We start from the raw sequence: 21,622 nt of genomic DNA, 5'->3' as shown, positions 1-21,622 counted from the left end.
TTAGAACAGAGTAGAACTGTCTATAGGATTTCCAAGGTTGTAAATCTTTACAGAAGCAGACTGCCACATCTTTCTCCCCTGGAGTGGGTTTGAACCACTGACCTTTTGGTTGGCAGCAGAGCACTTAACCACTATGTCACCAGGGCTCCTCAAAAGATTTAGCAGATTTCTAAAATTTTAGTTGCTAACCTGAGAAGTTTAAACAAACAAAACATAACAAAAACAAAGATCACCACCACTACCACAATAAAAAAACCTTGTCCTGTTGCTACTACTTTGGAGAGTCTTCCTAAAGAAGGAGATCTGAAATTATAAATCTGGAGTGTAGAGTCAGAAAACTAAATAGTGGACTCAAAAGAAAAAAAATCTACATTTATCCCTCTAGGATGTGGTAACTTAACGATTTAAATTAAATCCACAGTTCATGAAGCTTAAAGGGTCACTAACAAAATGAACTTTTCTAGGATAATATATTAGAATATAATAATTTAGAGCTCTAATGTCTCTTCTAAAGGTTGCCTAGGTGGGCAAACGGTTAAGCGCTCGACTAGTAGCTGAAAGGTTGGCAGTTGGAACCCACCCAGAGACACCTCAGAAGACAGGCCTTATGATCTACTCCTGAAAGGTCACAGCCTTGAAAATCCTATGGAGCAGTTGTACTCTGCACACATGGGGTCACCATGAGTTGGAAGAGGCAATGGCAACCAACAACAACAACATGTCCCTTCCAAGGTCAGAAAAATGCCCTAGGGCTAAGTTTATTTCTCTCTTCATTCATCAAATATTTATTGAGATAATTTGTTAGGTATTAAATGAAACACAAAGTGGACTAAGTTGCTGTAGTACACTAGTAATTTTATTTCCCTTTGTACCAATTTATATGTATCTTTGTTTAGAGTACCCTAGCTGATTATAGGGGGCCCTGAACCCACACTCAAGAGCGTCACTGTTTGGGGAACACGAAGATTAAAAGACTTGCTCAGTGTCACTCTGAAGTGTGAACTGTGACAGTAAGCTGTGAACTAGTACTCAAACACAGGAGGTCTGACTCTGAGTCTTGTGCTCTTTCCCTCAACAAGCTTACAGTCTATTGGGGAGGTAATAACATATCAATAAAATACATTAAGCGGCAAAAGAGACTGAAAGCACTTTATGAGTTCACACCTTAAATTCAGTTCGGAGAATCATGGAAAGTCTCATTGCTGTAGACTTTGAGGAACTGGTGGACTTTAAGCTGAAGGAGAACGGAAAGGGTGGATATTCAGGACGGAAGGTCCCAAAAGATTCATGTTCAGCAAAGTACACCAGTATATTCAGAGACTGATAAATAAGCTATTTGGTTGAAGCAAATTTTTGTGAAAGGGAATAATGGACAGGGAGGCTGGAAAGGTAGGTTCGGACTAGATCCTAAAGTGCTTGAGATTGAACTGTATTTTGCATTCTGAAGAAGGATGAAAGGTGGTTTTTGAGTTGGGGAGAAACCTGATCATTTGTTCAAGGAGCAGTGAGCCAGCTGCCAGGGAATGCACTGAGAACCCCTGTACTCTGCTTTCACAAATTAATGTAACGCAATAACCTATTATTATCAAACACTTCCAGGTGCAAAGGATGGAGATAAATGCTCTTTAGGTATATTAGCTCATTTGTTGTTCATCATCCATAATCTTAGTATAGTTTGAGCAAAGCTTGTGGAGAGGGGGTAATACTAGGCAATGGAATCATTTTGCCCCCCAGAGGGCAATGGAGGGCCACTGAAGCATATAGCGTTATTAAGAAACACATCCAATTTGCATCTTAGCCTAATCACTCTGACAGCAGTTTGCAGGATGAATTTCAGGGGGCAAGTCTGGAGGCTAGGAGATCAGTATGAGTGCTCTGCCTTTAGACGAGCTGTGCCATAGGAAGATCATTTTATTGGCAGTGCATAGGATGGATTAGATGAAGGGAGACTGTGGGGGAGGAAATCAATAAGAAAATACTTCAATTGAATCATTTAGATGAGAAGTAATAAACACGTGACCTAAAGGGGCATCAGTGACGTGCAAGAGGTGGAATCAGTACGAAGAGGAGGCTTGGAATATGCTCAGAGGCTGTCATCTGAGATGATGGTGGTGCCATTAAAAAGGACAGAAAGGTTAAGAGGAGTTGCAGATAGAAGTGTGTTTATATAAGGAGAAGACTATTATTTTGATCAGGCTGAGTTTCAGGATAGTAAGTGAATACCTTCAAGGTACAGCTGGCTATGCACTCATGGGAATATAAAAAGTGCTCCGGATGGAGAAGTGCGTGTCATTGGAATACAGGTAACAGGTGCAAGCACAGAAATACACATAACCCTGGGAGAAACTGTACGAGAAGAAATTTCAAGAGATCCGGGGGAATGGTCACATTTATGGGGAGGAAGGAAGCAGAAGGCCAAGGGAGGAGAGAGGACTGGGCACAGAGACGTGAAGAGACTCTGGAACATACGGGCCACGGAAGACAAGAAGGAAGAGGAAGGTGAGGGCAGTCAACAGTGTCCGATACTGCAAGAAAGTCAGAGGACATTTGTCCTGAAAGCATCTGTTTGGGAAATCTCTTGGTCAAAGTCTCTGTAAAACTGAAATCCTCTAAACTCAACAGGTAGTTAGAGTTTTTCCTTTATTGTAGGAAACCAATGAGATTAGCAACTGTGACTTTTTTTTCTTTTTCAGCTCAAGCTGCTTAGAGGCTTTTTTTGGTGTGGTTTTATACGTTTTGGGGAAATATTAAGGAGCCCTGGTCGCACAGTGATTAAAGTGCTCAGCTGTTAATCAAAAGGTAGGCTGTTCAAACCTACCAGCTGCTCCACGGGAGAAAGACGAGGCAGTAGTCTGCTTCCTTAAAGATTACAGCCTTGGAGACCCTATGGGGGCAGTTCTATTCTGTCCTATAGGGTCACTGTGAGTCAGAATCAACTCAACAGCAATGGGTTTGGGTTTTGGTTTGGAGCAATATTAATGGTTCTATGATTGGTGCAAGGATATGATAAAAAATATAGACACAGTACCTTCTTTCATAAAATTTACAGTCTACTGGGAAAATATACCTTAAACAAGTAATTTCCACATGGGGTTCATTTCCAAGCTGGCTATTATAAGAATATAAAATATGGAGCCCTCTCTAGTCTAGGAGGGCAGCTCTCTACTCTCTGCCACCCCAATCAGGTAGCAGCTACAGGCACTTTTGGTTTTAGCTTGGGAAAAATTTTCAGCCACTGTCTATCACATTGATTGAATCATTGCCATTAAAATAAATATTTCTACACTTAAAAAAAAGCCTAAGAACAGTTCATGGTACATCATATAGAACACAGAACAATCTCAAATCTCAAGTAATTTTCTTAAAACTTGTTACTCCAAGAAGTATCACTGAAATCGAAATATGGTCAGTTATTGATAAAAGAAAAGAGGCCAATTCTTCCCCTCCCCACCTCATAAAAAATCTGGCCTGCTGAGTAAAGCCAGGGAAAATGTTTTCATCACCTATTTACTGTCACAGTGGCTCCCAATCTGCAGGCCTGGGCCCCTCAGTTTCCTCCAGGATGGAGATAGGGCTCTGTGAATTATTTGCAATAGTCCTTCAACAGCTCAACAGAAACCAATTGTTTGCCTCTCAAACTAACACACACACACACACACACACACACACACACCCCCCAGGGTTCTTTTCTTAGAGTTATAGCAACCCCATTTAATACCTGTATTTGGCTCAAACTGCTTAAAGGCTCTTGTGTGTGTGTGTGTGTGTGTGTGTGTGTGTGTGTGTGGTTTCGTTTTGGGGCAATATTAATGGGAAACTTCACAGCAATATTTCATGTCATGCATAAAATTTTTTAGCAATCAAAACCTTTCATTATGCAGGAAGCCATTGGAGAAGAAGAACACTGGAGGTCCTCTGTAAAGAGGATGGGAACTTCTGAAGCAGCGCCATGCAGTGCTCCAGGCTGTGTTGGAGGTAGTCCTGGCCCCTTTAGAACTAAAAGGCACAGTTATCTCCCCTGGCATTCGTAGTCCTCTTCCTGGTGTAGGCATTTTTACTCCACACTCCAAATCCAGTCTAGGACAACACTGAGTTAAAAACCTGCCCATCTGTCCTTGGGGAGTATGCTTGGCAGGCTACACCTTCTTGTCAATTTTCTGAGCCTTACTCTCTTGTGTTTGAAAGTTGCAAATGTTTGAGCAATATTGTTGAGAAAGACTGCATTGGTTTTCAACATGATCTTTTCTACAATTGCAGAGGCAGGTACAGCTACAGAATGATTATAATCACCAAAAATATATAAAGGATACAAATCTAATCTAGTTCTGCTTATCTGCATCCACCTCTGACTTAACACTCAGTTGTGACTCAATTATAAAACATGTCACGCACAAGAAATTATCCAGGCCCCTGATATTCCTTTGGAGGAGGAGGAGGCATGATACACATTCACAGGCATAAGTGTACAAAAGTGTGGGTAGCCTTCTTAACTTTTTAAAAATGTGAGAAGAGATTATAAGTACTTTTACATATATGATCTTATTTTATTATGTTATCTCCATTTTTTATATTGGTTTCTAATCATTTCAAAGTCAGGCCTCCAACTCTTTTGAAAGATGAAAGGTTGCAATATGAAGGAATGTTCTCCTTGTTTTAAATTAGGCATATACTACAGAGGGAGGAATATCAAATACTGCCAGTTTGAGAAATGTATAAGATCTCTGGGTGATGCAAACAGTTTGTGCTTCACTATTAACTGAGAAGTTGGCAGTTCGAGTCCACCTAGAGGCATCGTGGAAGAAAGGCCTGGTGATATACTTCTGCAAGATTGCAGCCATTGAGAATCCTGTGGAGCTCAGTTCTTCTGTGAAGCATATGAGGTCAGAATCAACTCAACGGCAATGGGTTTATTTCATTATCACACAGTAGAAAAATTATTGGAGCTCTGTAAGTGGGCCAAGGACAAGCTTGGTAGAAAGAAAATAACTCATCCTCATAAAGTAACAGTAAGGAATTAGAGCAGTAATTAACACCAGTATTTTGAACAACATCTGGGGACTGGCTGGAACACTGGTGATAAAAGCCAAGAAGGGTTATAAGATGATTTCAGTAGGGAGAATAAAAGTCTCCAGATAAGCAGAGCACTGTGGCAAAGTCATAATGTTTACTTAAAGATGTATACTTTTTTCCACCTTTGCTCTAAGAAAGAAAATGATAAAGGTTTAATTAGAATTTTCTTTTGTAGGAAACGTAGTCTTCGGTGGATCATGAGTATATCTTGCCTTCTCTTAAGTATTGGTGGCAAAATCTAACCAGTGGGTGCAAACTCATCTAATAAGGTGCAATCAAACAATTACCATGAAGATCTGATGTCCTGGTGTTCATGCATTATCAAGGGCCTTAGGACTGGGTTTAATAACTTTCATTCATTTATATAATATTTTAACTTGTCAGACATTCATATCATATGCCATGCCAATTTTGATCTGTTTATAGCAAAACAAAAACTTATCCTTTTATGAATAGCCTCCCTGTTTACCTGGATATTCTACAACTAAGTAAATGGAGACATGAAGAATTTATGCAGTGTGCACAAAGTCACACAGTAGCAAATAATTTAATACCATATATCTATATATCATGTCATTTCCAAGGACTTTCAGGTGCGTCAATGAAAGAGGCAGATTTGATTAAGAAATTAGAAAAAAAATTAGGTCCTGGAAAATATAAATTAGAACAGAAAGCCAAAATAAGGATATAAATATTTAACAACTATAACGATGATTTTCATAATGATGATTCTTGATCAATACAGGAATTCAAAACATGAATTTGGACTCCAGCCTGGAAGATAGAATCTTGGTTTCTCTACTTACTATTTCTGTAAGCTTTGACAAGTTGCTTAACCTGTATAAACTTCAGTTTTCTTAACCGTAGAGAAAATAATGTCTAACCACCTAGATATATTGGGAGTATTAAATGAATTAAGTTTTTTCCCCTCCCTAAAATGTTTAGTTCAATGCCTGGTACATAACAGACACTCAGTAAATGATCCCACAAACAAACAAATAAGTAACTTCTTCAATTCATGCAAGTGCCTCAATTTTTAAAGAAAATCGAAAGCTCACGTCTCCCCACTGGTAGAAGAGCTTGGCCGCATTCCACTGCAGCTTCTGGTTCCGCTTGTTGCCCACGATGGGAGACCGTCCCCGGGAAAGGCCTTTCTTGGTGATGTTTACGTGATGCCCTTTCATCCACTCTGGCCAGTTACCACGGTTGCAGCGGTGAACAAAACGAGCACATTCCAGGAAAAGGGCTGCTCTAGCCACCACGGGGGCTTCCTGAGTAGGATTATTGAGGAAAGAATAATGTGGGATTAATGAACAGTAACTTTAAATTGGCCTTAAAGGGAATTCCTATCTACTTTTAGTTTATTTTAGTCCCCATGTTCTGATTTAATTTGGCCATATTTCCCAAGATGTTGGCAGCATGGCTAACACAGTAGTAGAAAATCTGGCAGCATGAACTCACCAAGGCAAATTTGGATATTGAAGAGTTAGACATTTTAAGCACCTTTCTGTGCTTAGTCTTCTCCTTCTTCTCTGCAATAACAAAGAATTCCATATCCCCATCTTTGTATATTTAAGGAGCAATTGGGTTTTGAGTATGAGGGTAAGATAGCTTTTTATATTAAGGTTTTTTAAAAAAAATATGGAGCTTTTTTTAAAACAGAAAATTTTAATGAAGCAAACAAATATTCAATTTATAAACTAGTCATTTTTAAACAAGAAGGTAGGCAGTGATATTGCCACCAGCAATATTCTACTGTCTATGACCATCCACATGCTTCAAGGGGGACAATTGCTTTCCCACATTTTGGCTAAGGAGAGAAGTTAGTGTTTACTAGATTTTGTTGAGTTAGTCTTTCTTTGCACTTTGTCATGAATAACAGACCAAATTCTGCTAAAATAGAGAGGCCTGGTTTCAATCGAAAGTATTCGACAAAGAAGAAATTATTTAATTGAAATAAGAGAAACAGTATTCCTTCAGAAAAAAAAAAAAAAAAGATGGCTCCATTACATCATGCCAAGATGTGCTTGAAAAAATAAAAGAAGTAATAGCTTTTAGGTGACACTCAGACCCTAGTAAAGCTCAGGTACTCTGCTGGTCTCTTTAAAGCCAAAAAAAAGGGAAGGAAGAGTGTGCGGTTTCCCATAGACGGACAACAGGTTAGGTCCTAAGAAAAATATATACTAACTGTTGATGTGTATTTTGACTTGTGCTAATTTTAAAAAAAATATATCACAATATCAGCCATCACCTCAGGGTTGTTTACTAGCCACAGGTTTTCAAATTTAAATGGTTTTTCATCATTTTAAGCACTGGCACTCTTAACAATTCATTGCTCCATAATGTTAAAATAGAGGCTAATAGTTACTGAGTATCAATAATGTGCAGTTAACTGTTATGAATTATATACTTAATTCTCATACCAACTGTGTGAGCCTCATTTTAAGATTAAAAACAACAACAACAACTAAAACAAAGACCAGATATAATTTATCCACTATCATACAGCTGGGAAGAGGTAGACATAGGATTCAAACCCAGTTTTCTCTGATGCCCAAACTTATGCTAGTTCCTCTTTGGTATCTCTATTGTCTTAATTTTTACTTATATAATTCTCAGTAAAAGGTGATTTCTAGCATGCAGGTAAAAAGTAGCTATTTAAAATGGGACATTATTCCCATGGAATATTAATTTCTAAAACACAAAAACACAATCACATCCATTTCCTATTTAAAAATCTATTAGAGGCTCCATTCACCTCAATTATGTAATTAATAAAGATACCCAACCCTTGCAATTTGGTTGCTTTCCCTTTCTAGCCACATCTCAGGTGCTCTATGATCCAATTATATTAAACTAGTTAGTCTCCCAGACATGACATGCTTTTCGTGTCTCAGTACTTTTGCATATGTTGTTTCCCTGGCTTACAGAGCCTTTTAACTCCTTTTCCATCTGACAAATTCCTACTTAACTTTTAAGAGTTAGTTCTCCTCTGGGATGCTTTCCTTAGTCCCTTCCCCTTTAAAGCAGAGTTGGTTACTTCTTGCTTTTGAATACCACAGTATCCCATACACAGTGGACGAGTTAGCCTAGTAAGCATTTCCTCATCACCTGTGTCTTATATGCAGCCATCATGGAATCCAATAAGAAACAGATTTATGTAGGGACTTAATTTTACCATATCATGTATTTTCACAACATGAAAAGTTAACAGAAGTCAAAATGTAGAATACAAGATGAGCACTAACGGTGAAAAACTATCATTAACACAAGATGGATCCTAATGATGAGAATCTATCATCAATTGCAGGGGTACCAAGACTCGGAAGTAGGTCACAGGGATAGAAAGACTTGAGATTGCAAATGATCAGATGACTTTGTACATGAAGCCCATCAATATCACAGTATCATAATATTCAGACTAAATGTCTATACTCTTTCTTGTATTTAAATATTTATTTTAGTAAACATCCCAGATATGCTAATCTATGTCTGAAAAAGACTGAAACATCTGTCTCTAAAAAAGAATGCCAGTCTGTAGGCAAATGAAGTAAATCTATTCTTAGGCTGTAACATTGTGACACATTTCCAATATAAAGCAAGGTGGATTCAATGCTTAATGGAAGCAAGCCAGAAACAACACAGCTGGAATAGAATTAAGTTGTGAATCCACGTTCTTTCGAGTGAATAAAGGTGAAGCTTAACCTAACTCAAATGTATGGAGTAGAGGATGTTTTTCTTGCCCCTACATATTAGACGGCAGACGAGAGAAGTAACCATAGAGGAATGAATAGTCCAAGTTGCGGTATGTGAGGTTTCCTAGCTAGATTGGCTTGCCTTATTTAGAAAAAAACAATTTTTAAAAGATATTACTTAAAAACGGCAACAGTTGCTTAGGAAGCTCAAGGTGTTTTTTAATGAAAAGCAATTTCAATTCTCTGCTCTCAAATACTATCCATAGTAAAACTCAGATATTATCAAGTATTGGCCTTAGGAAATTCTAACCTAAGTTTGGAAGTGGAATTGAGATCTATATGAAAATAATCCCCATTAACTATGCTAAAAACCAAAAGCCAAACTCGTTGCCGTCGAGTCAATTCCAACTCATAGTGACCCTATAGGACAGAGTACAACTGCCCCATAGGGTTTCCAAGGAGCGGCTGGTGGATCCAAACTGTTGACCTTTTGGTTAGCAGCTGAGCTATTAACAACTGCGCAACCAGGGCTCTAGGCAGGTTTGGTTATTATCTGAAGAGCTTTGATTCATGCAAACAGCCAAACCTAGTAACATTTGGAAATCTTACTACCCAGTAGCATTTAGAAATGTCATTGTCCATCCACATTAAGGGGTGAAAACACAGACTAATTCAAATATTGCCTTTTTATTACAATCCTCATGAGCCTAGTGAATGAAGGCAGATTTGGTGGTCCTACAGTCAAGATAACCAAATCCATTGTTGCCGAGTTGATTCTGATTCATAGCAAGCAATTCTATAGGACAGAGTAGCACCTCCCCATAGGGTTTCCAAACAGTGGCTGGTGGATTCGAACTGCTGACCTTTTAAATGTTTAGCAAATCATTCTAGTTTCTGGGGTATTGTAGTGTGCACACTACTTTACAGAAAAATTGAGGAAACCCTTGAGGTACAAAGCTTAGAACTCTAATGTGCATCCTAGTTGAAGAGAGTTAGCCAGCAACAAGTGCTGAGTTCACAATGTGAGTGAAACAGCATTCAAGGCATCCTAGTGAGGGTGTGAGGAATTATTCTTTGTAAGTCCCTTTCAAAGTATAGTTTAGAAAACACTGATTTTAGTGCAGGGGCATGGAATAACTTGGATAAAGAATTCTCTCTGGACACAAAGGAAAGTCAATCTTTCCTTTTTTGATGAGCTTACTTCTTATGGCTCAGTGCAATCTGAAGAAGCAGCAAAGGATGGAGGCATGACATAATGGATAGGGATGGATTCACATCACAGAGAAAAACAGCACAAATGGAGAAAAATGAATCAGAAGAATGCTGCATGGCTGGAAAGAACCACAGAGTATCAGAAGCATAGTTAAAAGTGAACATCTAGACAAAATTTGACACCACTGCCATACCACAGAGAATTTTGCTGGTGGTCATGAAATAAAAGTAGGCATATTTAAATTTCTTCTTTCTATTAACATTCTTGTCCAGATCACCTCTTTATGGTCCAATAATGCCACAGATGGCTTCCATTCCATTACATCATAACTTCATTGTTCCCAGACAAGGAAGAATCAGTTTTAACTAGAAAAGCAAAATATTAGGTTGAACCAGATCAAATTTATAAATTTGAAGGTCAAAAAATGGTCTAATATCAATTTCATAAGGTTCAACCTTATGTAAGGTATTCTCTGCAATGATTACAGAGTCATCTCACTAAAAATCACAAAGTGTCATGAAGATGTCATGCAGTATGGGTTTCTCTAACATTCTACAATTAGAAAACTTCAAGTATCAGGCTACTTTCCATGACTTCCTTTGTCATACGGTCCCCTGAATTTTATAAGATCAGTATGTGTATTGAAGGTTTCCTTTATGAAAGTGAAGCAGAGAATTGGGATGCTAATTCGAACAGCTGTGCTTTGTTTTTCCCGGGGACCTAGAAAATATTGTTACCAAGATACAATGGTTAATTGAAGATTATAATTGCAACACATTTCTTTCCCGGGTATATATCTAAGCTCATTATGTGAGACGAAACCCTGACAGATTTTGAAAATTCACATGATCATACTGGACAGAAACTGTTATTAAAGACTGAATATTTTATGTCCACCACTAGGGAATAACATGATTTATTATTATTATTATTGCCTTATGGTAAAATATAAACCTACTCGCTGGTACAGGATATCTGTTTATTTAAAACCAATGGGAATAGATTGTTACTATAGATCTTAGCATGCACTGGAACCTAGTTTGCTGGAGGACATATTTTATGTGTGAATCAGTATTTATTACTGACCCATACTGTGGTCTATGCCTGACTGAGATCATTAAGTAACTGGCAGGCTGCCTCTTCCCCTGCCCATTTCTACGGTAGCTGTGGGCAACTAAGAGGATTCCATTGTCAGGCTGGAGGCAGGCATTATTGCTCAGCACATGGTCTGGGGTGACTAGTCATTTTAACACTTACTCAGATTATACTCATATTTTTGCTAAGTATTTTAAAAACCAAATGAGAACTTCTGTTTCTGACAATATGATGGATTAGGTGTGAAGAGAAGGTTTTCTTCATTTACAACCCCTAAAAATTCTAGATAAAATATTCCAAATCCTCCGTATCTTGTTTTTGTTTCTAAGGAGGTTGAAGACCATTGGAGAGTAGAAGTTATGAGAAAATGCAACTCCATGGGGGTGAGCTAGTTTAGGAATATTTGCTTTGAGGGTTTCTGCTGACTGTGGAGAGTAGTGCCTTGGTTTCCAATGGGCTTCACAAGTTAAATGACTGAGGCTCAGCCAGAGTGTGAGGTCAGGTCAGACACTTTGACATAAAGCCAAGATCCCAGGTGGGAGACACCCTCAGTGAATGAATGAGACAAAGACCTGGCCCACAGAAGCAGGATTGCCTGACTAGACCTTGACTCTGGGTAGAACCAAAAAGGAAAAAAAAAAAAAAGGATAAAGTATTTTATGAGAACTCCTAACCACAAGCCCACACTCCCATACAATTTGGGGGCCAGAATGGACACTACTTCCATGCTTAATCAAGAGAAAAATGAAATAATTTTAGAAATAAAAATAGATAAAGTAACTACAGATGCTGCAAAGATTAAGAACAAAAAAAATATGATGGTCAACTATGCCAACAAATATGAAAATGTAGGTAGAATAGAAAAAATCCTGAAAAAAATTAAAAGGACTTTAAATTGACTTAAGAAAAAATAGAATTTCTCAAAAATAATCAATTGAGATCTGAATTTCCATCAAATTTCAATAATCTCTAAATTTATCTGTGATTCAATGCTATTTCAAGAATACATCAAAGGATTTTTCATGGAACCTAACAGGCTGGTTATAAAATTCCTAAGGAAGAGCAGAGACAAGACTAGCTATGTAATGTTTAAGTTCTAGTTATTATAACAGAGTATACTGACTTGCGCTAGGTAGGGAAAGGAACAGAATAAGTCCCGGAATCACACCTATGCATATGTGAAATGATCAAGACAGTATTTCACACCATAAAAGAAAGGATGTAGTATCAGTAAGTGGTGCTAGGATAATTATTTTTCCATGTGGAAGAGAAAGAAAGTGGATTTCTACCTTATGCCATTCACACTGTAAATTCTAAATAAAGACAAGTGTGAAAGATAAAACTGTAAAAAACTTTTAGAAGGAAATATAAGAATATCTCTAGTACTCTGGGATTTTGTAAGTCACAAAAAGTGCTAGTCATAAAGGAAAATTTTGATGAATTAAATTAAAATTTTCTCTTCATTAAAATACACCATAAAGAATGAAGAAAAGACAAGTCACAAACTGGGAGGTAATGAATGTTAAGAACGGAAAATGAATTAGTACTGACTCTATCTATATTTCCTTAAAATACTAGCAATAATATAATCCTCCAATAAAAAAGTGAATGAAAGACTTGAACAGGATCTTTCACAGAAATGGAAACATGAATGGTGAATAAACCTATGAAAAGAAATTTCAAACTTTAGATTGAAATGCAGATTAAAGAGTCGTTACCTTAATGCACTGGATTAATGAAAATAAAAATGTCAAGTAATACAAGTGTTGGCAAGAACAGAGCATTAGCAGCTTTTATTACATTGTTGGTGCCTGTTCGTAGTTATTGCAACTACTTTGAAATTGATTTTGGCATCATATAGTAAAAATATAATTTAATAATTACTCTCCTGGGTGTATTTAGGAAACTATTGTGCATCAAGTCTCATATACAAGAGAATTCATGGAGGCATTGTTCGAAATAGCCAAAATTTTGAAAAAATACAAATGGACATCTAACATAGAATGGATATATAAATTGCAGCATGTTCAGACAATGGAATGCCATTCATCTGTAAAAATTAATGAATTAACACTATATACATCAACGAGGATGAACTCAAATGTAATTTAGAGCAACAGAAGTAGGACGGTATGATTTTACTTAAACGAATTTCAAAACCAGATGAAACAAAACAAAATATTCATTGGGGATACATACCCATACGGTGAAACAAAGAAAGTACAAACCAAACCTAACTCATTGCCATCAAGACGATTCTGACTCTTAGCGATCCTACAGGACAGAGTAGAACTGCCCTAGGGAGTTTCCAAGGAGTGGCTAGTGGATTCAAACTGCCGACCATTTTTGTTAGCAGCCGAGCTCGCAACCACTGTGCAAAGTTCAGAAGAGCAGTGTCTTTTGGGAGGTAGAGGTTTGTGATTAGGTAAGGGCACTTTAAACAGAGAACTTTAAAGGAACTGAAAATGTCCTATTTTTTAAAGATGTGTGGTAGATATGTGACTTTCAAAATGTTTTTCCTTTAAATGTACATATTTATGATATACGTTCTTTTTATGTTAAATTTCACAGAACCTTTTTTTTTTAATTCAATAATATAGAAGTACCACAAGAATTAAGGGGATAATTTAGTTATAACTGAGTTATTTCTACTTTTTTAGGATTTAAAAGAGAACAGTTTTATTTTGCTTTGATATTTCCCTCTTATATTTCTACCTCCTTTATTGGAGCTCGTTTGTATTGGTCACCAAGTAGTCCTGTGATGTTAAGTACCAAAGTGAATTAGATTTGATAAAGTGAACCTGAAAGTAAGGGACTGAATGTGAACCACACCTGTGGTGACCAAATGTCTTGTTTTCCCCAGGAGGGTCCTGGTTTATGTCTGTTTTCCTGGTGTAGTTATTGTTAGTACCCCATTTCATGAAAATACCATGGCTTGGGTCAGACACATCATAATCCTCAAAGTGACATCTTTGCTTTTCAACATTTTAAAGAGGTCTTTTGCAGCAGGTTTGCTTAATACAATGTGTTGTTGGATTTCTTGGCTGTTGCCTTATTTTCAATTGTCTCATATGCATGTGAAAGCTGAACAATGAATAAGGAGGACCCAAGAAGAATTGATGCTTTTGAATTATGGTGTTGGCAAAGAATGTTGAATATACCGTTGACTGCCAGAAGAATGAACAAATCTGTCTTGGAAAAAGTACAGCCAGAACGCTCCTTAGAAGTGAGGATGGCAAGGCTTCTCACATACTTTAGACATGTTATCTGGAGGAACCAGTCCCCGGAAAAGGACGTCATGTTTGGTAAAGAAGGAGGTTGGCAAAAAAGAGGAAGACCCTCAATGAGATGAACTGACACAGTGGATGCAACAATGGGCTCAAGCATAGCAACAATTGTGAGGATGGTGCAGGACTAGGCAGTGTTTCATTCTGTTATATATAAAGTCACTATGAGGCAGGACTGACTCGACGGCACCTAACAACAGCAACGTAACACCCCCTTTCATTCTCAAAAGTGGCCTGGTTTGGAAAAAATGATACAGTCACTCCTCCTAAATCTACCTATTTATGAGGTTAAGCAATTTAACAAGAATTAGACTTTCTCCGTTCACAGACTAAGGATTCTATGATTCCATTGACTTTCTTATATTCACGGAATTGTTCCTAAAGCACACTGACCTTATTATTAGTGTCATTCATGCTAATAAATTACCAATAAATTCAAAATCACTACATATGTACATGTTACACATTCAACTGGATAAATTAGAATAGGATATTTTACCTGAAATATATAGAAAACAGACAGAAGTGCCTATTTTGTTTGAAATGTTTAATTTTTCTTTTTCTTTTTGTGTTTGTGGATGATACAAACCTAGAGATGAAAAGAGACTTTTCTAAAGCACGTCTTTTAAAAAAATCTTACAATTGTAGCTATTAAAAAGAAAGAATGTGAGGAAAAGCTGAGCTGAGCTTAAAGAAAAATCTTTACATTAGCAAAACTCTGAACACTGACATTTCTAATATTGCTTTTATTTAACATTTTTAACCATAAAAAACTTACAAATTAAAAAAATAACATTTAAATTCTATAATTAAGGCAACAAAACAATGAAAACTTCTGCAATAAAAATGGTACCATCATGCAAAAATTGTACTTAAAAAATAAACGCAACATTCAACAAAAGAAAACAACAAAAAAGAGGAGAAAGTATTGTCCTGGAACATGACCATGAACTGAGCTCATTCATTTTTCCCTTCCTACCCCAAATCCTATCTCATGACATGGGAGCATCCTTGTCAATGTCTATATCAATGTCTTTATCTGTACCTATATCTGTATCTGCATCAATCTATCATCTATCTCTATCTACCTATATATTCATCTATATCATCTAAATATGTATATTATATCTATATCTATACTTACATATATATTTACACTCATATGTATATGAATAAAGTTATAAATGTACTGGAAAACGTATAAAACATTTAAATATATATAACATATATTTAAAAAATGAGGCATTCCTGAAAGACAGGAATCAGATATAAGGAGAAACCAAATACTAAACAAAACAAAAACTAAAACTACATTTAGCAGAAGACATCGGTGAAGGTTAGAGCAATTCCTAGAGCTCCTAACTCAGATCAACAAATACCAGCAACTGCAGTTTTCACACCTGGACGAATGACAGTAACCATGGCTAAGAATGCTACTTTGATGCAAGTGCACAGGGCATGCAGCTACATTTCCCTTCCATTTGTCAGAATTCACCAGCGATTTTAGTTTCTTCACGGTTCCAGAACTGAGAAACTGAATCTAAGTGTGCCCTCATTTCATGATCATTTCTTGACTTGATCCTTTGCTCTCATACCCACAAATAAGATAATGAATGTGAAGGTGGTTAATAAGCCATCAAGAGTAATGAAAATGTTACTATTGTCATCCTCCATGACCATATGCCACCACCACCACTGCCATCATCATCATCATCATCATCATCACCATCATCATCATCATCACCACCATCATCACCTATGTCTTTTATTCATCTAACCAGGTCTACCTGGATTTTCTCCCTTTGCCTGGAGATCACTGGGCTCTTTTAAACCTTGGCTGATTTTGATATGTAGAATTCTGACTTCTGAACTCTGCGTGTTCCTTGGCCTTGACCTAGAATAAAAGACTCTTAGGAATGAAAGGAATTCCTACAGAGCACCCACTGCTTGAGCCCCATCTACACCTGCCCCCACTGAATCCAGTCTAGTTAAAAGAGTTCATTACCACCCAATGCAGGCTACTCTATCAGTGGACATCTACAATGAGGTACAAAAGACACTGATTGTAAGTATCAAAACCTACTTCATTCTGTTTCTTATCATGAGATTTATAAGATTGAGAAGATGTAGTAGGGCCAGAGTAGGTTCTTTAGGAAAGGAATCAGGAGTATTTAGTGATCTGGTAACTATGTGGTCATAGCCTCATTTTGGGGAAGAAAAAGAAATTTTTTAATTTTCTATGAAGTCCAGCCCAACTTAATGGTAAGAGTCAAGAAACTGGGAGAGATGCTCCAGTCAAGAATAGAGTGTACTTGTAGCTGGAAACCCCTGTAGCAAAACTCTGAGTATTTTCTGCATTATAATAGTTGGAAATCAGACAGGGTATGAACTCATTTGATGAGAGAGAGAAAAATCCAAACACTCAAGAGACTTGATTATTAAAGAGTTTATCAATATTCCTCTTACAGTAATCTCCATTCAGAAGTCAGTATTAATTTGTTCACATATCATGTTATTGGGATTATTTTTCAAATCCCCTAGTATGTTGCTCTCTTTGTGACAAGACTTGTGCTTCTTGCTTGACCACATTTTTTATATAAATCCTAAGAGCTTACCATGTAGGAAGCAGTTATGACAGATTTTCTTCTGTTTTGACACCATCAATGAGTAATATTAAAATAATTTCAATTATTTGATGAAAGAGTCTGTTTCTGTCAGCGATAACACATCAATTAGGGTCGAGATTATTACATGGGTTTCACAGATGGATTTGGGGGGAAGTATATGAAACTCCTGGTATCATATGCTAAATTTTATCTATAAGTGCACTTCTCTTAGGAGAATTTCTGTAGTTTGCATCCAATTCTAAAAGAGTCTATGTTCCCCAAAATGTTAAGAATCACTGGTTTACAGGGTGAATGTGTGGTGTGAATCTCCAAAGTTGAAAATCTCCATGTTTTCCTATTATGAATTCATTAGGTATTCACATGATAAGGAAAAATTTTTTTAAAAAAGATTCATATGCTTTTCTGGACCACTAAAAATCATTCACAATCACGATATCCTTTGTTGCATGAGACCATATACATTTATTTTCAGTGTATACAGAAATATTCATTCTGATGTACTGAAATAATCTTGTTACAGAGAAAGCATATGGTGTTGGTAAAAGAGTCCTGAATGGAATAGAAGATTCTTCTCTGAGCCCAATTTTATCACTGACTGGCTTATATAACCTTCAGCAAAGTCGCCTCAGCTCTCAGGGCTTGCTTTCTCTCATGTGAAAAATGTGTAAGTGAAAAGAGCTGCTGCTCCCTAGAGTTCCTAACATTATATGATACAGTGTTACACAGAGATTTCAGCTCAGGAATCTGAAAAGAGGGTGGGGCCTAGACTGTTCCAGTGAATAGGGGGCAATCAATCAACTCTGCTAGCAGGTGCTTATTTGACTAATTGTTCAAATGCTATTATCCCAAAATGCTATTATGCCTGTATCTTTCTCTCAATTTTTCAGCTATGAAATGCATTTCAACTACAAACTGAAATCACTTGGTTTATTATTATGCTTTTCCTTAATCTCATCAGGCAGTTGCCTGAGAAATTAGATGCTTCATTTTGTCTAAAGATTTTTTTAAAGTCGTTGTGACTTTCAGTTGAGATATAGATGGATATGATAGTACCTTTGGAACACTTTAGTTTAAACTACCTGTAAAGTGCCAACACACAATTGTTATGGTACATTTGACAATTGTTAAGTTAGCTTCTGCCGCTATTTTTACTTCCTTAATCACATTTAAACTATCAAGTATAAAATACATCAATACACATTTCACATTTCTCAATTAAAAAAGTATTTTCAAAGACCAATATCCAGCAATGGGAAACAGAGTGAAAACTCATAGAATGATAAGTCATTATTTTGGGTCATTAGAAGTGGTAAGTGTATTTCAGGCTTACATGAAGCCATATTTCCTGCTGGTCACTAAATATCCTGAGAGCACAAGCTGCACATGCCAAGAGGAATGTCATGAACTATGTTATAAGTCTTGGATGACTTTCCAAGGTAAAATATGAGTGGCCAGTGGTCATTTATTCATGTTTCATAAAACCTGGAACAGGAAGCATTTAGAGGCAGGCTTCACATTTTTTTGCTCTAATAAAAATCTATTTTGGTTTTTCTTTTAATAAAATTAAAATAAAAGACGTTTATTCCTTGAGTATTCTCGGTATTTTTGAATCCAATGTTTATACAGTGATGAAGAGTTTATAAACCAGAAGGTAAATAAAGGAAACGGAGAAGCTGAGTTCAAAAGTCACATCTGGGCCTAGTTTACCTGACAAACACATTTTCTAAACAACATCCATTATATACTCTTGAATCCCTCATGTGTGTATAATACAATATTCTAAGCTCTTCTGCACAATTAATTTCAATTTCTCCTTGTTTAATAGTTTTCCTCTTATTTACAGATAATGAAACCAAGACTTAGAGAATTTAAAGGACTAATACATGCCAGATATAAGACTAATAACAATGCAATAGGAATGGCCTACTTTATCGAGCAGTTGCTATATCTCAGGTACTATGATGAGGGCTTTACATCCAATATCCCACTCAATCCTCACAAGAGCCCTTGGAGGTAGGTATTATATTATTATTATTATTACTCTCATTTTACAGAGGTTCAGCTAGAAAATGTCAGACTGACTTTAACCCAGGCAATCCTCCACATATTTTTAACAATATACATACTATACTACACGGAAATATCCCAGGGCGTATTTATTAAGATTTCTTTCCCTTTCTTTTTTTCTCTCACCTCACACCTATTTTTCCCCTTTTGCCACCAATGCTGAGAAAAAGAAAAACAAACATAAACTCACCGTTAGGGTTAGGTTTAGGGATTCATGCTTACCTCCTTCAACAGTATTAACTGGAATGGGGAATAGAGTGGGGCAAATTCTTCCAACAACTTACTAGATCCAAGGCAGCTGCCAGGATGGATGCATCAGGAATTGTCCCTGGCTCACAGCAGTTTAACAGAAATTGAAACCGCTTCATGCCTTGTCTGATTGCTCCAAGGTTCACCACGTTTTTGCTTTTTCCTCCATCTTGGTTGGAAGAAAGATGGTCGTCAAAACTATGGCAACCTGTAAGTGTTGTTCAATGGTGGAGGAAGAAAGGAGAGAAACTGTAGTGATTACAGATTTAAAAAAAGTTTCAAAGATATAACAATGTGTTTTCTGTAGTGTAAGTCCAAAAACTTCCTCCATCCCCCCAATGTTTGATTTGAACATACCCAGACTTCTGAGAACCTGGTGACTCGCGGCATATGAAAATGCAGTGTTTTACATAAGCATGCAAATACAGGGTCTGATCGTCTGACTACCAGGTCTTCTCTCTAACAACTGGTAAGACCGCTTGGTATGTTTAAAATGGTTCTTCTTGTAATCAACCACTAACTTTTGCTTTTATGGAAGATGAAATCACTGCAATTTTAGATCTGTTACAATAAATTGATATCAAGGACGGCATTGTGGTAAAAGCAAAAATCTTTTCTCATAGTTACACTGCAAAGAATCTCTGGACTAGTGGGGTTGTAAAGGACTTTAGAGGTCATTTAACTCCAGGATTTCCAGGCCTGGCTGTTCATCAAAGTTACCTAGGAAGTTCCTAATCCTATGCAGAACTTTGGGATCAGAACCTCGGAGGTGGGTGTAAGAATTTGTGCTCAGAAAATCTCAGCTAATTCTGATGCAGCCAGCCTGACCCTACTCTGTGGCCAGAGGTCAGGGAGCCACTGATCTGTCCCTCCCCCTCATTTTTCTACAGTTAAACTGCCTACCAATGAGAATCAGTCAGGAGCTTATCAAAATACAGACTATCAGGTCGTACTCCTAGAGGTCTGGGGGATATGTACATTTTTAATAAACACTCCAAGTGATTTTGATGCAGAAAGTCTAAGAATCACACACTGAGGAAGAATAATACAAAGTACTGTTATTTGTCTTTTTATCTCCAGGCACATTTTTAAAGGCTTCAATATCTCATGAACATTCTATAATTTATAGTATACATATTCCAACATATTTTTAATTTTTTCTTGTATAAGATTTTAATATTGAATATAGTTCGACATTGTTGTTGTTGTTAGATGCCCCCGAGTGGGTTCCAACTCACAGCAATCCTATGTACAACAGAATGAAACACTGCCTGGTCCTGCGCCATCCACACAATTATTGTTATGCTTGAGCCCACTGCTGCATCCACTGTGTCAATCCATTTCATTGAGGATCTTCTTCTCTTTTGCTGACCCTCTACTTCACCAAGCATGATATTCTTATCCAGAGACTGGTCCCTCCTGATAACATGTCCAAAGTACGTAAGATGAAGTTTTGCCATCCCTGCCTGTAAGGAGCATTCTGGCTGTACTTCTTCCAAGACAGATTTGTTCATTTTTTGGCAGTCCACGGTATATTCAATTTTCTTCGCCAACACCACAATTCAAAGGCATTAATTCTTCTTTGGTCTTCCTTATTTATTGTCCAGCTTTCTCATGCATATGAGACGACTGAAAACATTATGGCTTGGTTCAGGTGCACCTTAGTCTTGAAGGTGACATTTTTGCTTTTCAACACTTTAAAGAGGTCTTTTGCAGCAGAGTTGCCCGATGCAATGTGTCTTTTCTTTTCTTGACTGCTGCTTCCATGGGTGTTGATTGTGGATCCAAGTAAAATGAAATCCTTGACAACTTCAATCTTTTCTCCCTTTATTATGACGTTGCTTTTGGTCCAGGTGTGAGGATTTTTGTTTTCTTTATGTTGAAGTGTAATACATACTGAAGGCTGTGGTCTTTATCTTCATCAGTAAGTGCTTCAAGTCATCTTCACTTTCAGCAAGCAAAGTGCTGTCATCTGCATATTGCAGGTTGTTAATGAGTCTCCCTCCAATCCTGATGCCCCCATTCTTCTTCATATAGTCCAGCTACTTGGATTATTTGCTCGGCATACAGACTGAATAAGTATGGTGAAAGGATACAACCCTGATGCACACCTATCCTGACTTTAAACCAAGCAGTATCCCCTTGTTCTGTCCGAATGACTGTCTCTTGTTCTATATACAGGTTCCTTGTAAGTACAATTAGGTTCTGGAATTCCCATTCTTTGAAATGTTAACCATAATTTGTTACCATCCACACAGTTGAATGCCTTTGCATAGTCAATAAAACACAGGTAAACATCTTTCTGGTATTCTCTGCTTT

General features: G+C 37.1%; 1 protein-coding gene across 1 annotated transcript in view; it reads right to left on the bottom strand.

Moving 5' to 3' along the window:
* UNC80 (unc-80 homolog, NALCN channel complex subunit) overlaps window positions 1–21,622 on the bottom strand; it is a 212,710-nt gene that overhangs the window by 106,799 nt on the left and 84,289 nt on the right. The window contains exons 21-22 of the mRNA XM_004376376.3: window positions 19,339–19,511; window positions 6,129–6,341 (exon numbers count right to left, since the gene is read on the bottom strand). Of these exons, the coding sequence (XP_004376433.1) occupies window positions 6,129–6,341; window positions 19,339–19,511 (386 nt within the window). The remainder of the gene's footprint in view (window positions 1–6,128; window positions 6,342–19,338; window positions 19,512–21,622) is intronic.

Source organism: Trichechus manatus, unplaced genomic scaffold (assembly GCF_000243295.1).
Source record: "Trichechus manatus latirostris isolate Lorelei unplaced genomic scaffold, TriManLat1.0 scaffold00041, whole genome shotgun sequence".
Taxonomy (NCBI): Eukaryota; Metazoa; Chordata; class Mammalia; order Sirenia; family Trichechidae; genus Trichechus; species Trichechus manatus.
The sequence above is the reverse complement of the archived record's forward strand: the minus strand, read 5'-3'. Positions and strand labels throughout refer to the sequence as shown.